A 15946-nucleotide genomic window follows, 5' to 3' on the forward strand; every position below is an offset into this window, starting at 1 on the left:
GGGAAGGCAAAAGTACACTTGAGGCCAGCGGGTGTCTGTGGGGGAGGTGGGAGCTGCAGGACGGTGGAAAGGCAATCCGGTGTTCCCCAAAGTGGAGGCGCGGCGTGGCCTTCGAGGGGCGCGATCCCGGCCGCTGTGGGAAACGGACGAATGCCGGCAGGAAAAGGGATATCCCGTGCTGGAGGCTGCCCGCCAGGCCGGGCCGGGACCTCCGGCTCGGAGGAAGGGGCTGTTCCACGGCGCGTGCGCGAGTGCGCCGGTGCGCGCGCTCCCGCCGGGGGCAGCGGCTCATTTGCATGGGGATCTGAGGCGGCCAATGGGCGCGCAAGGCTGGGCATGCCGGGAGCTTGGCTGGGCCAGTCCGCCGCCAGTGGCGGGCGGGGCGAGGTGGGACCGGCTCTGGGCGGCGGAGGCGTCCAGACCGGGAGTCGCGGCCCGGGCTGCCACGGCGCCCTCGGAGCTCCGAGTTCGCGCGGCCCGGGCAGCGGGGTGTGCGCCCGGCGGGAAGCCAGGCCCCAGGCCGCGGGACACCATGAACTACCTGGTGAGTACGTGGGGCGGGCCCGCGCGGCCCTGCCCACCCCGGGCTGCAAGGGTTAAGCGGGTGGCATTTCCTGCGGGACCCGTGGGTCCTGGGAACTGCCGGCCGCCGGAGGCTCCGCGGGGGCGTCCCGGGTCGGGACTGTGGAGCGTCAGAGCCCGCGTTCCTCGGCGACTGCAGGAAAGTTGCTGCCCCGGGGCCCGCCCCCCGGGGCCGGCCGCAGGCTGCGTGTGACCTTGGGCCTCGGCGTCCAGCCCCGGACCCTTCGCGTCCCCGACTCGGAGGGGCCGCGGGGTCGCTCGAGGTCGCGAGGGTCTCCCGGGCGGGTGGAGGGCCGGCCGGCCGCGCCGCTCCTTCGGAGCACCCCGACTAGGGGTTGGGGTTGAGCGGGGAAGTCGGCGCGGCCCGCGCTGGGGCGTTAATGATTCACCGCCGCCGCCCGCCGGCGCTGGATTCCGGGAGCAGGGCGAGGGCGGGGTGCCCAGCGCGGGGACCCGCGTCCGGGCAGCCGAGCCCGGGGCCGCACTGACCCCGCCGCTGGGCGCGCTAGCCCACGGGGGAAGGTGCGGCACCGACAGGACTTGGGGTGCACTCTGGGGAAGCTCCTGGCCCCTCACTGTTGAGGCAGAACCCAGGACCGAGTTGTGTTGTGCCGGTCTGAAAGTGCGATTTGCCTGGGGCCGCAGGTGGGCGGGGAGCCTGGGTGAGTTGGGCCCGAGGGCATTTTGGGGTGAGAATCTCCTTCTAGGGCAACAGGTTTCCTTTTTTTCGGCACCCCTGCTGTGAGGAAAGGTCTAGCCTAGAGGCACTCCTGACCTACAGTTTGCCGAAGCTTTGCTCACCTTCACAGAATGTCTGTGCGTCATCTGTCCCTTGCCAAGTTCAGCCAGGTGAGGTTTCCTCACCGACCAGAGCTGAGAGACTCCCCCCTTGCCTCTCCCCCCTCAGCGAGATGATTAGGGGTTAAGGCCTGCTGGGCCAATAGAGAATCAGGGCTAGGCACAGGTGATGCGGGCACACCTGGCACTGGCATCCACCTCTGGCTGGCCCTGTGCAAGGAAGGAGTCCATTGGAGCTGGGTGGAGGCTGGACAGTGCAATGGCAGGTTCTGCCACGAAAGTCACCTTCAGCTAGGGCGAGGAGGACTGGAGCCTCTGGCATTACTGGTTGTTTTGAGCAAGTGGGTGAGTGCCGGTGGGCACTAGTTAGCCAAGGGATTGAAGGAAAGACTCCTGAGAGATGGTCTACCTCACACTGCACTTACATGGAGAGTACAGATGAGGAGACAGGCATAGAGACATTTTCCCTTTGAGCTCTTTTCAGAACCTGGTCTCCATGTGTTACTCCATGTGTGTCTTCTCTCTTTGCTAGGAATGGGGGAACTCAGAGCTCTGAGGAACCTTTAACTTGATGCACCCCTTAGGCTCTCAGGCTGGTCCTTTGTGGCCCTTTCTTAACAACCATTATTGTTTCAGGAAGTCCCACCATTCTTTTCTCCTGGTCCTGGACAGCTCCCTCCTCAGCTCAAGCTGTCCAGCAGGGAAGGTGGGCTCCCTGGAAGTATCCTGGGAGAGGTCATATGAAAGCCAGACTTGGGGTATGGCATTGGGGTAGCAGGGCAGTGATAGTTCTCCATCGAAGGCCTTGGACCTTCATCACTTCCTCCTAGTCCTTAGGGCTCCGGATAAGGGACATGAATGGAGGTGAAGCTCTGTTCTCCATCCTCTCCTGAGCATTGGGAAGAGCCTGGTTGTTTTTGTCTTGTTCTCCTAACACCCCCTGCCCCGTTACTTGGAGCATCCTAGAAACCATAGGTTTGGTAATTTTTTTTTTATTTTTTTTTTTTTGCCAGTCCTGGGCCTTGGACTCAGAGCCTGAGCACTGTCCCTGGCTTCTTTTTGCTCAAGGCTAGCACTCTGCCACTTGAGCCACAGCGCCACTTCTGGCCATTTTCTGTATACGTGGTGCTGGGGAATTGAACCTAGGGCTTCATGTATGGGAGGCAAGCACTCTTGCCACTAGGCCATATCCCCAGCCCCTGGTAATTTTTTTTTAAGGCAAAGAACCTCACTTTTTGTGACTTCTTAGCCCTTTTATGACCTACTGAAGGCCATCAGTTAGGACTAGAGAGTGGCAGAGCTCCAGAGGACTTCAGATTTAAAGATGGAAACACTAAGACTTTGTATTGAGTAAAGTCCCTACTGTCTCTTCTGTTGACCCTTCTATGATGACCAAGTTGGGAATGAGGGAGGGTTTACTCTATCTGGTCTGGTTCTGTCCCTCAGTGAAGGGTCAGCCTCTGATCCTGGTGCCTCTGGCAAGATACCACATCCTAAAAGTGAACTTGAGCCAGTCCACTGAACGGGATTGGGGAAGGAGAGCTCCAGAGTATACTGAGGTCTGCAGGTGCCATGTCCTGCAGCAGGAGGGTCCTCTTCATGCCACCTCTCCTCTGCCCAGCCTCCCCAGGACAGTGCCTGTGACACTTTGTCAGGAGTTGGGGCAGGGCTGTAGAGTAGGTTGTCAGGGAATTGCACCGGCTCTTGGGTGGCCCTGGACCAAGGTCGTCTGTCATTGCTATTGCAGCCAGTGGCAGCCCATGCTTGTCCAGGGAGTCCCTGGAAATGAGCACCCCACGGGTGGCTTTCCTTTCCATTCCTTCATTCTACAGGCCTTTCCTCTGGCTATGTCTCAAGCATGGAAACAAGGACCTGCATATTGCCCCTGCTTTGTCCCAAGGCCTTACATACTTCTGAGGCAGACAAGCAGGCAGGCAGAGGAGCCAGGTTCCCCTTGGGACTGGACCCAGACTCTGGCTGCTCAGGTGTTCATGGAGGTGTAAGGGGAGGATGCTGCTAAGGCTGACCTGTCTCAGGTCTGCCCTGGAAGTCTGCACTGGGAAGGAAAGGAATGCTGTCTCTCAGAGCCCCCTTGGATCCTGGGTCAGAGCAAGGTGTGATCGGGATTTCAGCTAGTGGCTGCACATGGTCCACGTGAGTGAGGGGTGACTCTGGGCACAAATTCATTGGGTCTCTATCCATGGCCACCAGAGGCTCTTTGGGGCTAGCAGACAGAATATCCCAGAAATAAACTTGGCCCACGTTTGCAGTGGTTCTGGGTATGAAGGGAGCCAGTGTTTGCTGAGTGCCCGCTGTGTGTAAGGCTCTGTACTTTGGGTGGGTGCCCTGTACATGTGTATGTGTTGGAGTGGGAACAAAGCAGGGTGGGGAAAGCCTGTGAAATTTCCATTCATGGGTTCTGTGAACCTAAGCATTACCCCAGGAATCCCAGCCTCCACGATCTCCCAACTCCAGATCTGCCTCCCTTGCTTCCTGCCTCTTGGACCCTGGCTGAGTCGTGAGCCACCTGTCTCCTGGGGTCATTCTGAGGGTTCAGTAAGAGGATGATGACTTTGGAGAGAAGAGTCTTGTCTTTGGTTTGGGGTGAATGCACTGTCGTTAGGAACCTGCCTGTGGTGACACTGTCCATTTCCTTGGCGCTCTCCTGGCTCACTTGGAGCTGGCTTGTGAGTGTTGAGAACGTGCTGCCTGCAGAGGCTTCTGTGGTCAGTAGTACTACAGACTCCCACCACAGCTGGCCTGGGCTCACCCTGCTAGAAGCTCCCTGGAGTGGAGGCTGAGGAGTATCTTCTCCCCTCAGCTCTCCCCGAGTCAGGGCGTGGGGTGCCCAACAGAACTTCCTGGGTTTCGTGAGGCAGCCGGCAGTGTCGAGAAGAGAAGAGTTGAATAACCACCAGATGGGTGCAGCACTCCTTTTGCTGCTCTTCAGGGCGTGGTTCTGGCATGAGGGGGCCCTGTGACACAAGAGTCATTCTCAGAGCCGGGCAGAGCCTGAGGGGAAGCCCTGTCAGGTAGCCCTGTTGGCTCCTGTGTGCAAAACCTGGCATGTTTGGAGCGAGCCTGGCAGGGGAACACTGGTACCTGGTCAACAGCACTTCCTCTATGCATTCCCCTCCCCTCCTGCAGTACTGGGATTTGAACTCAGAGTCTCCCTCGTGCTAGGCTGGCACTCTGTCAGTTGAGCCATACCTCCAGTGCTTATGGTTATTTTGGAAGATGAAGTCTAGGGAATTTTCTGCCCTGGCTAGCCTTGAATGGCGGATTCTCCAGATCTCAGCCTCCTGAGTAGCTAGGATTACAAGTTTAAGCCACTCGCACCCAGCCTATAATGTACCCTAAATCAGACCTGGTGCCCCATTCCAGGTGCTGCGCAAGCGTTATATTGCTGAGCCACACCCCCAGCCATGGCACGGTATTGTTTGTTGTCTTTTCCATTACAATGGGGCTGAAAGCTCATAGGTGGCTTTGTTGAGCTTGGACCTACACTATCTCTTTGTTGAGCTTGGGCAAAAGCAGATCCAGACTGTTAAACAAAGGAACAGCCCTGTGAGACCAGGGCTGCCATCTTGGGCCCTGGTTGGCCAGATATGAAGGGCTCAAGGCCACGCAGCTGTGGGGGAGAGAGCAGGAGCCGGGTCTGCGCTGAGCTGCTATTCCGGACTTGAGAGAGAAGGAAGGAACTGCGTGGCCCTGGGGAGGCAGAGGGCCTGAAAGGGTGGTGCGTGGGCAGGCTAAGCCGTTGGTAAGGTCAGGCGCCAGAAGTGCCCAGGACACAGGCCAGGCAGGGTAGAGGCTGCCACCGGGCGCTGACGCAGGCCGAGGAGCGGCTGGTGCCAGGCACTTAATGCCACGTGCCCAGTCCTAGAGGTGCTTCCTGCCTGGCCCCAGCTGCCCCGGACTGTACTGTTGTGCCACACACACACACAGGCAGTGTGAGCTCATGTTGTTACCATGGGGCAGCAGCCTGGGGGACTCACCTGGTCAGCCAGTCTTCTCCCTTACTCCCTCTCCAGTCCTTGCCCTTAGCAGAGACCGGCAGCCCATAGCTTCTCGGCCTTTGCCCCCCATGATCTGCCTGAGGGCCTGGCTCTGCCCTGTGGGGCTTCTCTGCCAGCTTGCACGACTTCAGTCCAAAGAGGGGCAGGCCCCTCTGTCTGCACTCCTAGGCTCTGACTTGGCTGGAGGGGAATTCTTCAGTGACTCACTGTGCTGGCACTTCCTGTGGTCACCGGGACTGGGGGACTGGGCCAGGCAGCTCTGTGTTCTGGGGTCAGTGAGTGAGGGTGGGCCTGGTGTCCCGCCCCCTGTCGGATGTGATTGCTGGAGGCAAGCTGCAGACCATATTTGGGAAATTTACTTTTCTCGCTGGGAGCTTGGGCATGAGGGCCTTGAGGCCTGGTGGGTCCTGGGCAGTGCCTGCCCCTGCCTGTCTTTCCTGGGCTCTGGCCTCTAGGCCTGTTGGATCCTCTTACCTGTGTCCCATCCTGAAGCCTGTGAGGTGATCCCGTGCCTGCTTTTTCTGGGCATGTATTTTCTTTTCAAGCCCCAAATAATAGGTGCTCAGTTGCAAAACAAGAAAAGAAAGGAGACTCCTATTATCTTGAACATTACCAATGATATTTGAGCTCTTCTCCATTTTACATTTCTTATTGGGCTTAATTTAAATTACGTCAGTTTTAGGCTTTGTTTTGCTTTGTTTTGAGTCAGTCTGTGTGAGATATATATATATATATATATATATATATATATATATATATATATATATATATATATATATACCCCAACTATCCTCAAACCCTCAAACTTGCCTTAGCTTCCCAAGTACCTGGGATGACAGGTGGGTGTGATCACACCTAGCTTCTTCAGTGCTTTTGTTGTTGCTGCTGATATGAGGTTTGAACTCTGGCCTCTTGCTTGTTCAGCTTGTTTGCTCAGCTGGTGCTCTACCACTTGTTATTATCAAGGTGATGTACAGGGGGTTTATAGTTACCTAAGTCAAGTAAAGAGTTCATTTCTTTTTGGACATTGTTACTCCTTCCCTTCCTCTTTTAATTCTTTTGTTGGTTGTTTGGAGATAAGAGTCTCAGACTTTTTTGCCTGGGCCTTACTCGTGATGATTGAGCAAAGAAAAGCTCAAGGACGGTGTCCAGGCCTTGAGTTCAAGATCTAGATTCCCTCCCCTCTCCTCCACATAGAAGCACTTTACAGCTTCCACTGCAACACCTAGGGCATTAGTGAAATAGAATAGCCTGAACACGAGACTGCTCTAGCTACTAGGACACTAGCATGTGAGTTGTGTATGCAGTTAGGGTACATGGGAGAGAGGAACGATTCCTATCTGGGGTATGATAGCACACTTCTCAGAACTGTGCACAAGTTAAAATGTAGGCATTATTTCTGGAATTTCTATTTAACATTTTTATACTATGGTTGGCCATGGATAACCAACTGAAGCTACAGAAATAAAAACTTTATGCTTAAATAAAGGAGAACTACTAAGAAAGCCTGGGCAAATGATTTTTTTTTTTTTTTTTGGTCATAGGTCTTGAACTCAGAACCTGTGTGCTGTCCCTGGGTTTTTCTGCTAAAGGCTAGCACTCTACCACTTTGAGCTACAGCTCTGTTTCTGGTTTTCGGGTGGCTAATTAGAGATAAGAGTCTCATGGACTTTCTTGCTTGGGCTGGCTTTGAATTGCATTAATCAGATCTCAGCCTCCTGAGTAGTTAGGATTACAGGTATGAGCCACCAGCACCTGCAACAAATTATAACAGTGTTAAATCACCTCACCATGATCTTGGTACATTACACACACACGTGCACATGTACACGTGTTCACACACACAATATTTAGTACTGGGAGTTGAACCGAGGACCAGGGACTGCTTGCTGGGCAAGCACTATCACTTGAGCCATACTTTCAGTTATTTTTGCTTTAGTTTGAGTTCAGGTTTTATATTTTGTTTTTGTTTTTGTTTTTTGCCAGTCCTGGGCCTTGGACTCAGGGCCTGAGCACTGTCCCTGGCTTCTTCCCGCTCAAGGCTAGCACTCTGCCACTTGAGCCACAGCGCCGCTTCTGGCCGTTTTCTGTATATGTGGTGCTGGGGAATCGAACCTAGGGCCTCGTGTATCCGAGGCAGGCACTCTTGCCGCTAGGCTATATCCCCAGCCCCAGGTTTTATATTTTGTTTCATTTTTACTCTATTAGTCTCAAAGGCTGGTACTCCCAATCTCTACCTTTTAAGTAGCTAGGATTACAGGTTTAAGCCGTAACACCTGATCCATTCTTTTTAAGTTTTTCCTCTAGCTCTTTGACAAGAACTTCAACAATTTCTCCTGGGTGGTTTTTGCAATTGTTGCTGGAGCTTCTGTTACGTGATCCTTGCTCTGATGGTTCTCATCAGTTACTCAGTCTTCCATTTTGTGGGCTTACATAGGTCATATATGGTTTGAAGACAATTTGGTGTCCCAGTGCATTGTGTGCAGCCCCCCCCCCCCCCATCATACCTTACCCTGTCAGGGTTTCTTCTTCCTGGCCAGTCACAATGATCAGAGCGGCAGGGGGCTGGGCTCTGGGGCTGGAATTGGGAGAGCATCCTGCTTTCTTCTCAGCCTCAAGGGAGGCTCCATTAATTACTAGGTTTTTGGTAGATAGACCTAAACACATTCTTTCTCTCTCCATATTTTTTATCCTAAGAAGCTGTAACTTTGGTGAACTTGATTCTTGTACCCCCTGAGCTAATCACTTGCTGTCTCTTGTAGCCTGGTGGTTATATTACCACCACCATCCCTGGTGGTTGCTGCCACATGACCACAGGAGCTGTCTTTAGGAACATCTGGAAGGTCCTTTCTGGGGTGTTACTTGTGGCTGCTGCCTTAGGGGGGATTGTGAGGGTCCCTCCAGCTCAGTGGAGTCCGGCCAGGTCTGCTGGCCTGTCTGCTGACTGACTTTGAGTTCCTCTTCCAAAGGCAAATCCAGAGCCTCTGCTCCCAGAGGGGTTGGGACTGGGTAAACCCCGGTGCTGCTGCTTCCCTCACCCCTGTGTCCTCTCTCCCCAGAATGTGCTGGCCAAAGCCCTCTATGACAACGTGGCTGAGTCTCCCGACGAGCTCTCCTTCCGCAAGGGCGACATCATGACCGTGCTGGAGCGGGACACACAGGGCCTGGGTGGCTGGTGGCTCTGCTCGCTGCACGGACGGCAGGGCATTGTGCCTGGGAACCGCCTCAAGATTCTGGTTGGCATGTACGATAAGAAACCAGCAGGACCTGGCCCAGGCCCACCTGCCACCCCAGCTCAGCCCCAGCCCAGCCTCCCCCAGGGCCTCCCGGCTTCCCAGTACACACCCATGCTCCCTGCTACGTACCAGCCCCAATCTGACAGCGTCTACCTGGTACCCAGTCCAGGCAAGGCTCAGCAAGGCCTCTATCAAACCTCTGGGTCCAACCCGCAGTTCCAGTCGCCCCCAGCCAAGCAGCCGTCCACGTTCTCAAAGCAGGCACCTCATCACCCATTTCCCAGCACAGCCACAGACCTCTACCAGGTGCCTCCAGCGCCTGGAAGTCCTGCTCAAGACATTTACCAAGTGCCACCTTCTGCCAGCCTAGGGCATGACATCTACCAGGTCCCGCCCTCGATGGACACCCGCAGCTGGGAAGGGACGAAGCCACCAGCAAAGGTAAGGCCACCCTGGCGTAGCCTGGAGCCCGTAGGGTTAGTCCAGGCCCTGGTTTCTGGGCACCGCAGAGCCCAGCCACCTCAGGGTCCCCACACGCCAGCAATGGTTTTGCATGTGTGGGGAATATGTTCATCTGATGCAGATGAGGGCAAATGGAAGACATCAAGCTAGGGCAGGCCAAGAGATGTGGAGAAGCTTCCTGCATTCCAGGATTGGCAGGTGAAGGCAGAAGCAGGCTGGGACAGGCTCTGGAGGGTCCTGGTCCCCACTGGAGAGCGAGATGCTGTCCTGAGGGTCCTGAACTTTAAAATCATTCTGACCAAAGTAGAGGGTACAGCCCAGACCCAGGCACATAGCCCAGGAAAAAGAAGGTACAAGGTTTGAAGTGGTGTTTAAAGGGAAGAAATTATCAGTTGCTGGTGGCTCATGCCTGTAATCCTAGCTACTCAGGAGGCTGAGATCTGAGGATCATGGTTCAAAGCTAGCCCAGGCAGAAAAGGCCCTGTGAGACTCTTATCTCCAATTATCCACTCAAAAACTGGAAGTAGAGCTGCATCTCGAAGTGGTAAGCCTTGAGCAAAAGAGCTTAAGGACAGCACCCAAGCCCAGAGTTCAAGCCCCACAACATAAAAAGGGAAGAAATTAGCTTGGCATGGTGGCTCACGCCTGTAATCCTAGCTACTTGGCAGGTAGAGAATAGGGGATCACAGTTTGAGGCCAGTGCAGGCACACATACAGTTTGCAAGGCACCATGTCTACTAGTGGCTGGGCAAGGTGCTGGCATACCTGTCACCTCAGCAGTTCAGCACAATACTGAGAGGACGATTACACTGTAAGTAAGCCAGCCTGAGCAGAAGGGAGACCATAGCTTGGAAACAACAAAAAGAAGCTGATGGAGTAGCTCAAGTACTAAGGGTACCTACCTCAAGTGTGAGGCTCTAAGTTCAAATACCAGTACAGGCCAGCCAGCCACCTGTCTGTCCATACATACAACCACACATCCATACTTAACATACATTCAGCCATACATGCGTATCAGGAGGGCAGCAGGTCCATTAGGAAATTAAGTCTTGGGCAACAGAAACATTTATTTTACATAAACCACATCGGATGTGAACATGCCAGGGCCAATAGGGTGCTGCGTGCGCTCCAGCCATCATGTCTCTCTCTCTCTCTTTTTTTTTTGGTAAGCAGGAAAAGAGGAAGATGTCTAACCTTTCTGGGGGCTGCACTTACTACTTACCTACCACCTGCTGCCAGAAAGTGAGCCTGCTTCCCCTAGCCACACCGGAGGCCAGACATAGTGCTTTGCCAGGTAGCCCTGTGTATGTAGCCGCCCTTTAAGAAGGCTGTCAGCCATGCCAGCCTCCTGGGGGTCCAGCCTCACGGTCTCACCTTGTCCAGTCCAGAGCCCACCTGTCTCTAGAAAGAAAATGTCCAAGACACTCAGCCATGGCTTTTTTTTTTTTTTTTTTTTTGGTCAGTCATGGGCTTGAACTCAGGGCCTGGGCACTGTCCTTGAGCTTTTTTGCTCAAGGCTAGCACTCCCACTTAGAGCCACAGTTCCACTACTGGCTTTTTGGTGATGGATCATAGGCTTTCTTGCCTAGGCTGGCTTCAAACCACAATCCTCAGATCTCAGTCACAGCTTTGAGGCTCTTAGAGCTGCCTGGGCTAAGGTGGGCACTTCACCCAGTACCAGCTGGGCAGCAAGTAAACACACAGTGCTCCATTCCTGCCAACAGAGGGGCCTAGGGGACCTTGAACCACCCTCCTCCATTCTTTGCCCTCCCTGCACCTTTAACTCTGGCCAGAGTCAGGTGGCCGGAGCCTGCCACGGTGTTGTGGGGCAGCTGGAGGGGAGCAGGGCTCTGGATAAGGGGTGGTTTTGTTATTTGGCATCAGCAGTACCTGGCCAGGGAGCCTTGAGACAAGCGTGGTCCTTCCCCTTCGCACGCATCCACCTCTGTGACCCTCACTTCCACTTCTCGTGCCCCTAGTCTCTGTCCTGGTTCAGCTCCTAAGCTGGGGCAGGCTAGAGGAGGAATCTCAATGGGCCAGGAAGCAGAACCAGGCGCTCCAGCAGCAGGGCCACCAGTGGTAGAGCCGCCTAGGCTTTTGTTCTAGGGACCCTGACCTGCCTTAGGGCCCAGGGAGGGGAGCCAGAGCCCTTGCAGCCTCCTCCTGGCCTAGGCAGCCTTGATTGTCTCTGCTTTCATTTTATGAATATGAAAGCAATGCTTGTTTGCCTCAGAGAATACATAATGCATGAGAAAGTCTAGAGATGAAATTCCCCAATCAAGGGTAATCATTGGGAAATTTTGGCATATTTTGTCTAGCGTATTCTCTATTTGTCTTTCACAGATTTGTACATGTACTTTTGCATTTTGAAGGAGTAAATCCAATGCTACATACCAGAAGCATTTTCTCGTTACTAAAATTGCTTCCTGAGCCAGTTGGCCTGGTTGATGTGTTTGCTGTGCCTCAGCCTCCCTTGGAAGTGGGCACCAGGTGGACTGGGGTCGCTCACGCTTTTATTATAAACTTCATAGCAGTGAGCACCTCTGTGTGGGATGGGCGCTCAGATAGCAAGGTCCCGCCTTCGTAAGCCTCTAGGCTCCCTACCTTGTGTGTGTGAAACTGAGGGTACAGGTCGTGGTCTTCCAGTCCTGATCAGCTGAGGAAGTGGCCAGGGCTGTGGGCGGGTCAGAGGAGCCCCAGTGCTCAGGAATCCCCAGGGACGGGTGGCAGGAGGCAGCAGACCGTCTCTGCAGCATCTGTTCAGTGTGTGGCTGGGCAGAGCAGAGTCACAGCCACTCCAGGGCACCGTGGCCTTCTGAGCTGGGAGTGGGTGCAGGGAAGCCGAGCTTTTCATTCTCTTCTGGGGCGCTCTATCTCCTTGCAGGTCCCCTTGTGGGTTGGGGGCTGCAGAGACCCTAGGACACTCTCATGACACTTGATTTCCAGAAGAAAAAGGAGACTCCTAGACTGGGGACGGGTAGGATGGGTATGCCAGCGCAGAGAGCCAGCCCAGGTTGAGGACACCCTGTCCATTTTTCAGGGGTGGAGGCTGGTGTTGGCGCTGCCTGGAGGGGGCCTTGCTCTCGTCCCTGCTGGGCCACCCTGGAGTTCCAGCTCCGCCCTGGACTCACCAACTGGGGCATGTTTCTAGTTTAGTCCCTTTCGTGGCTGTGGGGAGGGAAAGGGGGAGAGAGAGGCCCTCTCCTGCCCAGTAGGTTTTGTGTGTGTGTGTGACTGGCAGTGCGTCCTGTGCCGTGTACTGTATTCTCCAGTGTGGGAGGATCTGTGGGTGTCAGGGAGTGTACCCACCCCCACCCTGGAGCTCTGGAGGTCCTGCTAATGGGGCCTCAGGTGCAGAGCAGGGTGGCCTGTGATTAGCAGAGCGCAGCAGCTCTCTGGAGTCCATTTCCCTAATGAACTCCCTCATGGCAGCCTACTGTTTTTCTAACAGAAGAAATGTTTGCTGGCCAGAACGGCTGCTTGCTGTCACCTGACTCTGCCGTAAGAGTGACGCACTGCCCTTCGGCTCTGGTGTGGGGTCCGGCCCCGAGCTGCCTCTGGCTTGTGCTCCCAGCCCTTGCCTTTGTGCGGCGCCAGCGGGGCCTGCGGGACTGGGGCGGCACGCCTTCTTCCTGGCTCACCTGTCTGCCCTGGGCACGGGCAGAGCCCTCACCCGCCTGTGGGGCTGTCCCCACCCAGGAGGCCAAGGGGCTTCGCCTCAAGGCCCAGACAACCTGCCACGTCCCTCCAGCCCCCCAGCCCCTTCCTGCCTGCTGTTGGAAGGTTCCAGCATCTAAAAATAGCACTGGAAGAGACTCAAGTCTGAGGCACAGGGAAGGAGATGAGTTTGGAGGGGCTGCTGCAACTCCACCCCCAGACACTGGTGTTGGGGGGGAACACCCCCCACGGGAGGCCCTGGACACAGCCCACACCGGCCTGCAGGCCTCCGCTAGCGTCAGATGGCCCAGCTCAGCGTTGCTGCCTAGAGGCTCTGCCAGACCTGGCGGCTGACCACACTGGGGGTGAGGGAGGGGTGGCTAGCACATGCGCGCTGGAGCCAGTGCGCCCCGGAGGAGGGTGTGTGTGGGCAGGGCCCCAGTCAGCCCTGTCCCAGACGTCCCCTTTGATTAGGGAACAAAAGGCCTTTCTGTGAGCCTTGTGGGGAGGCCGCTCTTCCCGGCTGGGGGATCCTTCAGGAAAGACTGCCCGCAAGCCCTCCCCTTCCAGCCTGGCACGGGCCTGACGGCGGCATGGTCCTGGCTGCGTGGGCATCCCAGGGCAGACCCCAGGCCCCCTTGCCCTGCCAGGCCACCTCCGGCCGCACTGTCCCGGTGAATGGCCTCGGTGAGGGGGCGGCCGGGGTGCTCACAGGGAGGGAGGCCAGGCCCCGCAGGATGGCCCCTTGCCCGCCGGCAGGACTGGAGCCCTGGCCTCGCCCTGCCTGTGCACTGCCATTCTGCCGCCTTCCCCCGTCTCGATGCGAAGCGTAGAACCCTCTGGGTCATTCGGCTTAGAGGCTTCTGATTTCTTAGCCTGAAACCAGTTAGCTGGAAGCAAAACCTAAAGGTCTAGGGTATGGCGGGGCATGTCACCACAGAAGGGCAGAGGATGCGCAGGGATTGAGAACCTGGCCGAGCCACGCGCATCTCCCCCCCCCCCCCCCCCGCCACCAGGAGGCGTCCCCGGGGGCCGCGGGGCCGCGGGCGGAGCACGGGAGGGCTGGCTTCGGGACGGCTGGTGAGGGCTGCGCTCTGCCTCCAGGTGGTGGTGCCCACCCGGGTCGGCCAGAGCTACGTGTACGAGGCCTCGCAGCCGGAGCAGGATGAGTACGACATCCCCCGCCACCTGCTGGCCCCGGGGCCCCAGGACATCTACGACGTGCCCCCCGTTCGCGGGCTGCTTCCCAGCCAGTACAGCCAGGAGGTGGGTGTGGGGCGCAGGCGGGAGGGCAAGGACGGCAGGGCCGCGCCCCGCGGGAGCCGAGCGGGTGCCCTGGGGTGCCCTCCCCCACGAAACCTCGCTCCGTCCCCCAGGTCTATGACACACCGCCCATGGCTGTCAAGGGTCCCGTCGGCCGAGACGCAATGCTGGACGTGTATGACGTGCCGCCCAGCGTGGAGAAGGGCCTGCCAGCTGCCAACCACCACGCGGTGAGCAGTGCGCACGCGCGGGGCCGCCCAGGCTGGGGCGCAGGGGCGGAGCTCGGCGCGCGGGGGTGGTTGCAGCTAGTGAAGCGCATGCGCGCCATGGGGCCCCCCCAGGGCGGCGCGCGGGGGGTGGCTGCAGCTAGTGCAGCGCATGCGCGCCATGGGGCCCCCCCAGGGCGGCGCGCGGGCGCAGGGGCGGAGCCGGCACGATGGGTGCCGCCCACCCGTGTGGACGGGTCCCCCTGCCTCTGGCTCCTAGGGTGAGAAATGGGCGGCAGCTTTGACCCGTGTGGCCCCCCCCCCCCCCACCAGGTGTACGACGTTCCTCCGTCTGTGAGCAAGGACGTGCCCGACGGCCCGCTGCAGCGCGACGAGACCTACGACGTGCCCCCTGCCTTCGCCAAGGCCAAGCCCTTCGACCCAGCCCGCCACCCCCTGATCCTCGCCGCGCCTCCTCAGGACCCCCCGCCCACCGAGGACGTGTACGACGTGCCCCCCCCGGCCCCCGACCTCTACGACGTGCCCCCGGGCCTGCGGCGACCGGGCCCCGGCACCTTGTATGACGTGCCCCGCGAGCGGGGGCTCGCCGCCGAGGTGGCCGACGGCGGCCTGGCGGACGACGGCGTGTATGCCGTGCCCCCCCCCGGCCGAGCGCGAGGCCCCCGCCGACGCCAAGCGCCTGTCGGCCTCCAGCACGGGCAGCACGCGCAGCAGCCAGTCGGCGTCCTCGTTGGAGGTGGCCGCGCCCGGCCGGGAGCCCCTGGAGCTGGAAGTCGCCGTGGAGTCCCTGGCACGACTGCAGCAGAGCGTGAGCGCCACCATCGCCCACCTTTTGGACCTGGTGGGCAGTGCCAGCGGGTCTGGGAGCTGGCGTAGCGCCCCCGAGCCCGCGGAGCCGCCGGTGCAGGACCTGCGGGCCGCCGTGGCCGCCGTCCAGGGGGCTGTGCACGAGCTGCTGGAGTTCTCCCGCAGTGCCGTGAGCAACGCCGCCCACACTTCCGACCGCACCCTGCACGCCAAGCTCACCCGGCAGCTTCAGAAGATGGAAGACGTGTACCAGACGCTGGTGGCCCACGGTCAGGTCCTTGACAGCGGCCGGGGAGGCCCCGGCTTTACCCTGGACGACCTAGACGGCCTGGTGGCCTGCTCGCGGGCTGTGCCCGAGGATGCCAAGCAGCTGGCCTCCTTCTTGCACGGCAACGCCTCCCTGCTCTTCAGACGGACCAAAGCCTCTGCCCCAGGGTCAGAGGGGGGCGGCTCCCTACACCCCAACCCCATTGACAAGGCCAGCAGCATCCAGTCCCGACCCCTGCCCTCACCCCCCAAGTTCACCTCCCAGGACTCTCCGGATGGACAGTATGAGAACAGTGAGGGGGGCTGGATGGAGGACTATGACTACGTCCACCTGCAGGTGGGTGCCCACTCTGGCCAGGACACAGGCCCTAGTGGGGGCCTATGCCTGTCCCCCCCTCCGCCCCCCCCCCCTCCACGGGGCTCTTCTGGAGGGAGGGATGGGACCCATGTTGGTCAAAGGAGGATGTCATGTGGGGTGGAGTGGATGCTCCACACACGCACACACACACATGCACGCACACACACCGCGGGTGCCCTGCCTGTGCCTAGCCCCTTTTTGCAGGAGCAGCTTCCTTTGGGAACTCCCCCTTGGTGGGCCTAGTGCCACTGGCCCAGACCTGCTCGGGCG

The 15946-nt window shown here is 57.9% G+C and overlaps 1 protein-coding gene across 1 annotated transcript in view; it reads left to right on the plus strand.

The window, feature by feature from the left end:
• Bcar1 (BCAR1 scaffold protein, Cas family member) overlaps nt 1–15946 on the plus strand; it is a 33334-nt gene that overhangs the window by 14679 nt on the left and 2709 nt on the right. The window contains 5 exon segments of the mRNA XM_048355112.1: nt 8459–9076; nt 13859–14020; nt 14131–14247; nt 14557–14880; nt 14882–15655. Coding sequence (XP_048211069.1) covers nt 8459–9076; nt 13859–14020; nt 14131–14247; nt 14557–14880; nt 14882–15655 — 1995 coding nt within the window.

Source organism: Perognathus longimembris, chromosome 10, assembly GCF_023159225.1.
Source record: "Perognathus longimembris pacificus isolate PPM17 chromosome 10, ASM2315922v1, whole genome shotgun sequence".
Taxonomy (NCBI): Eukaryota; Metazoa; Chordata; class Mammalia; order Rodentia; family Heteromyidae; genus Perognathus; species Perognathus longimembris.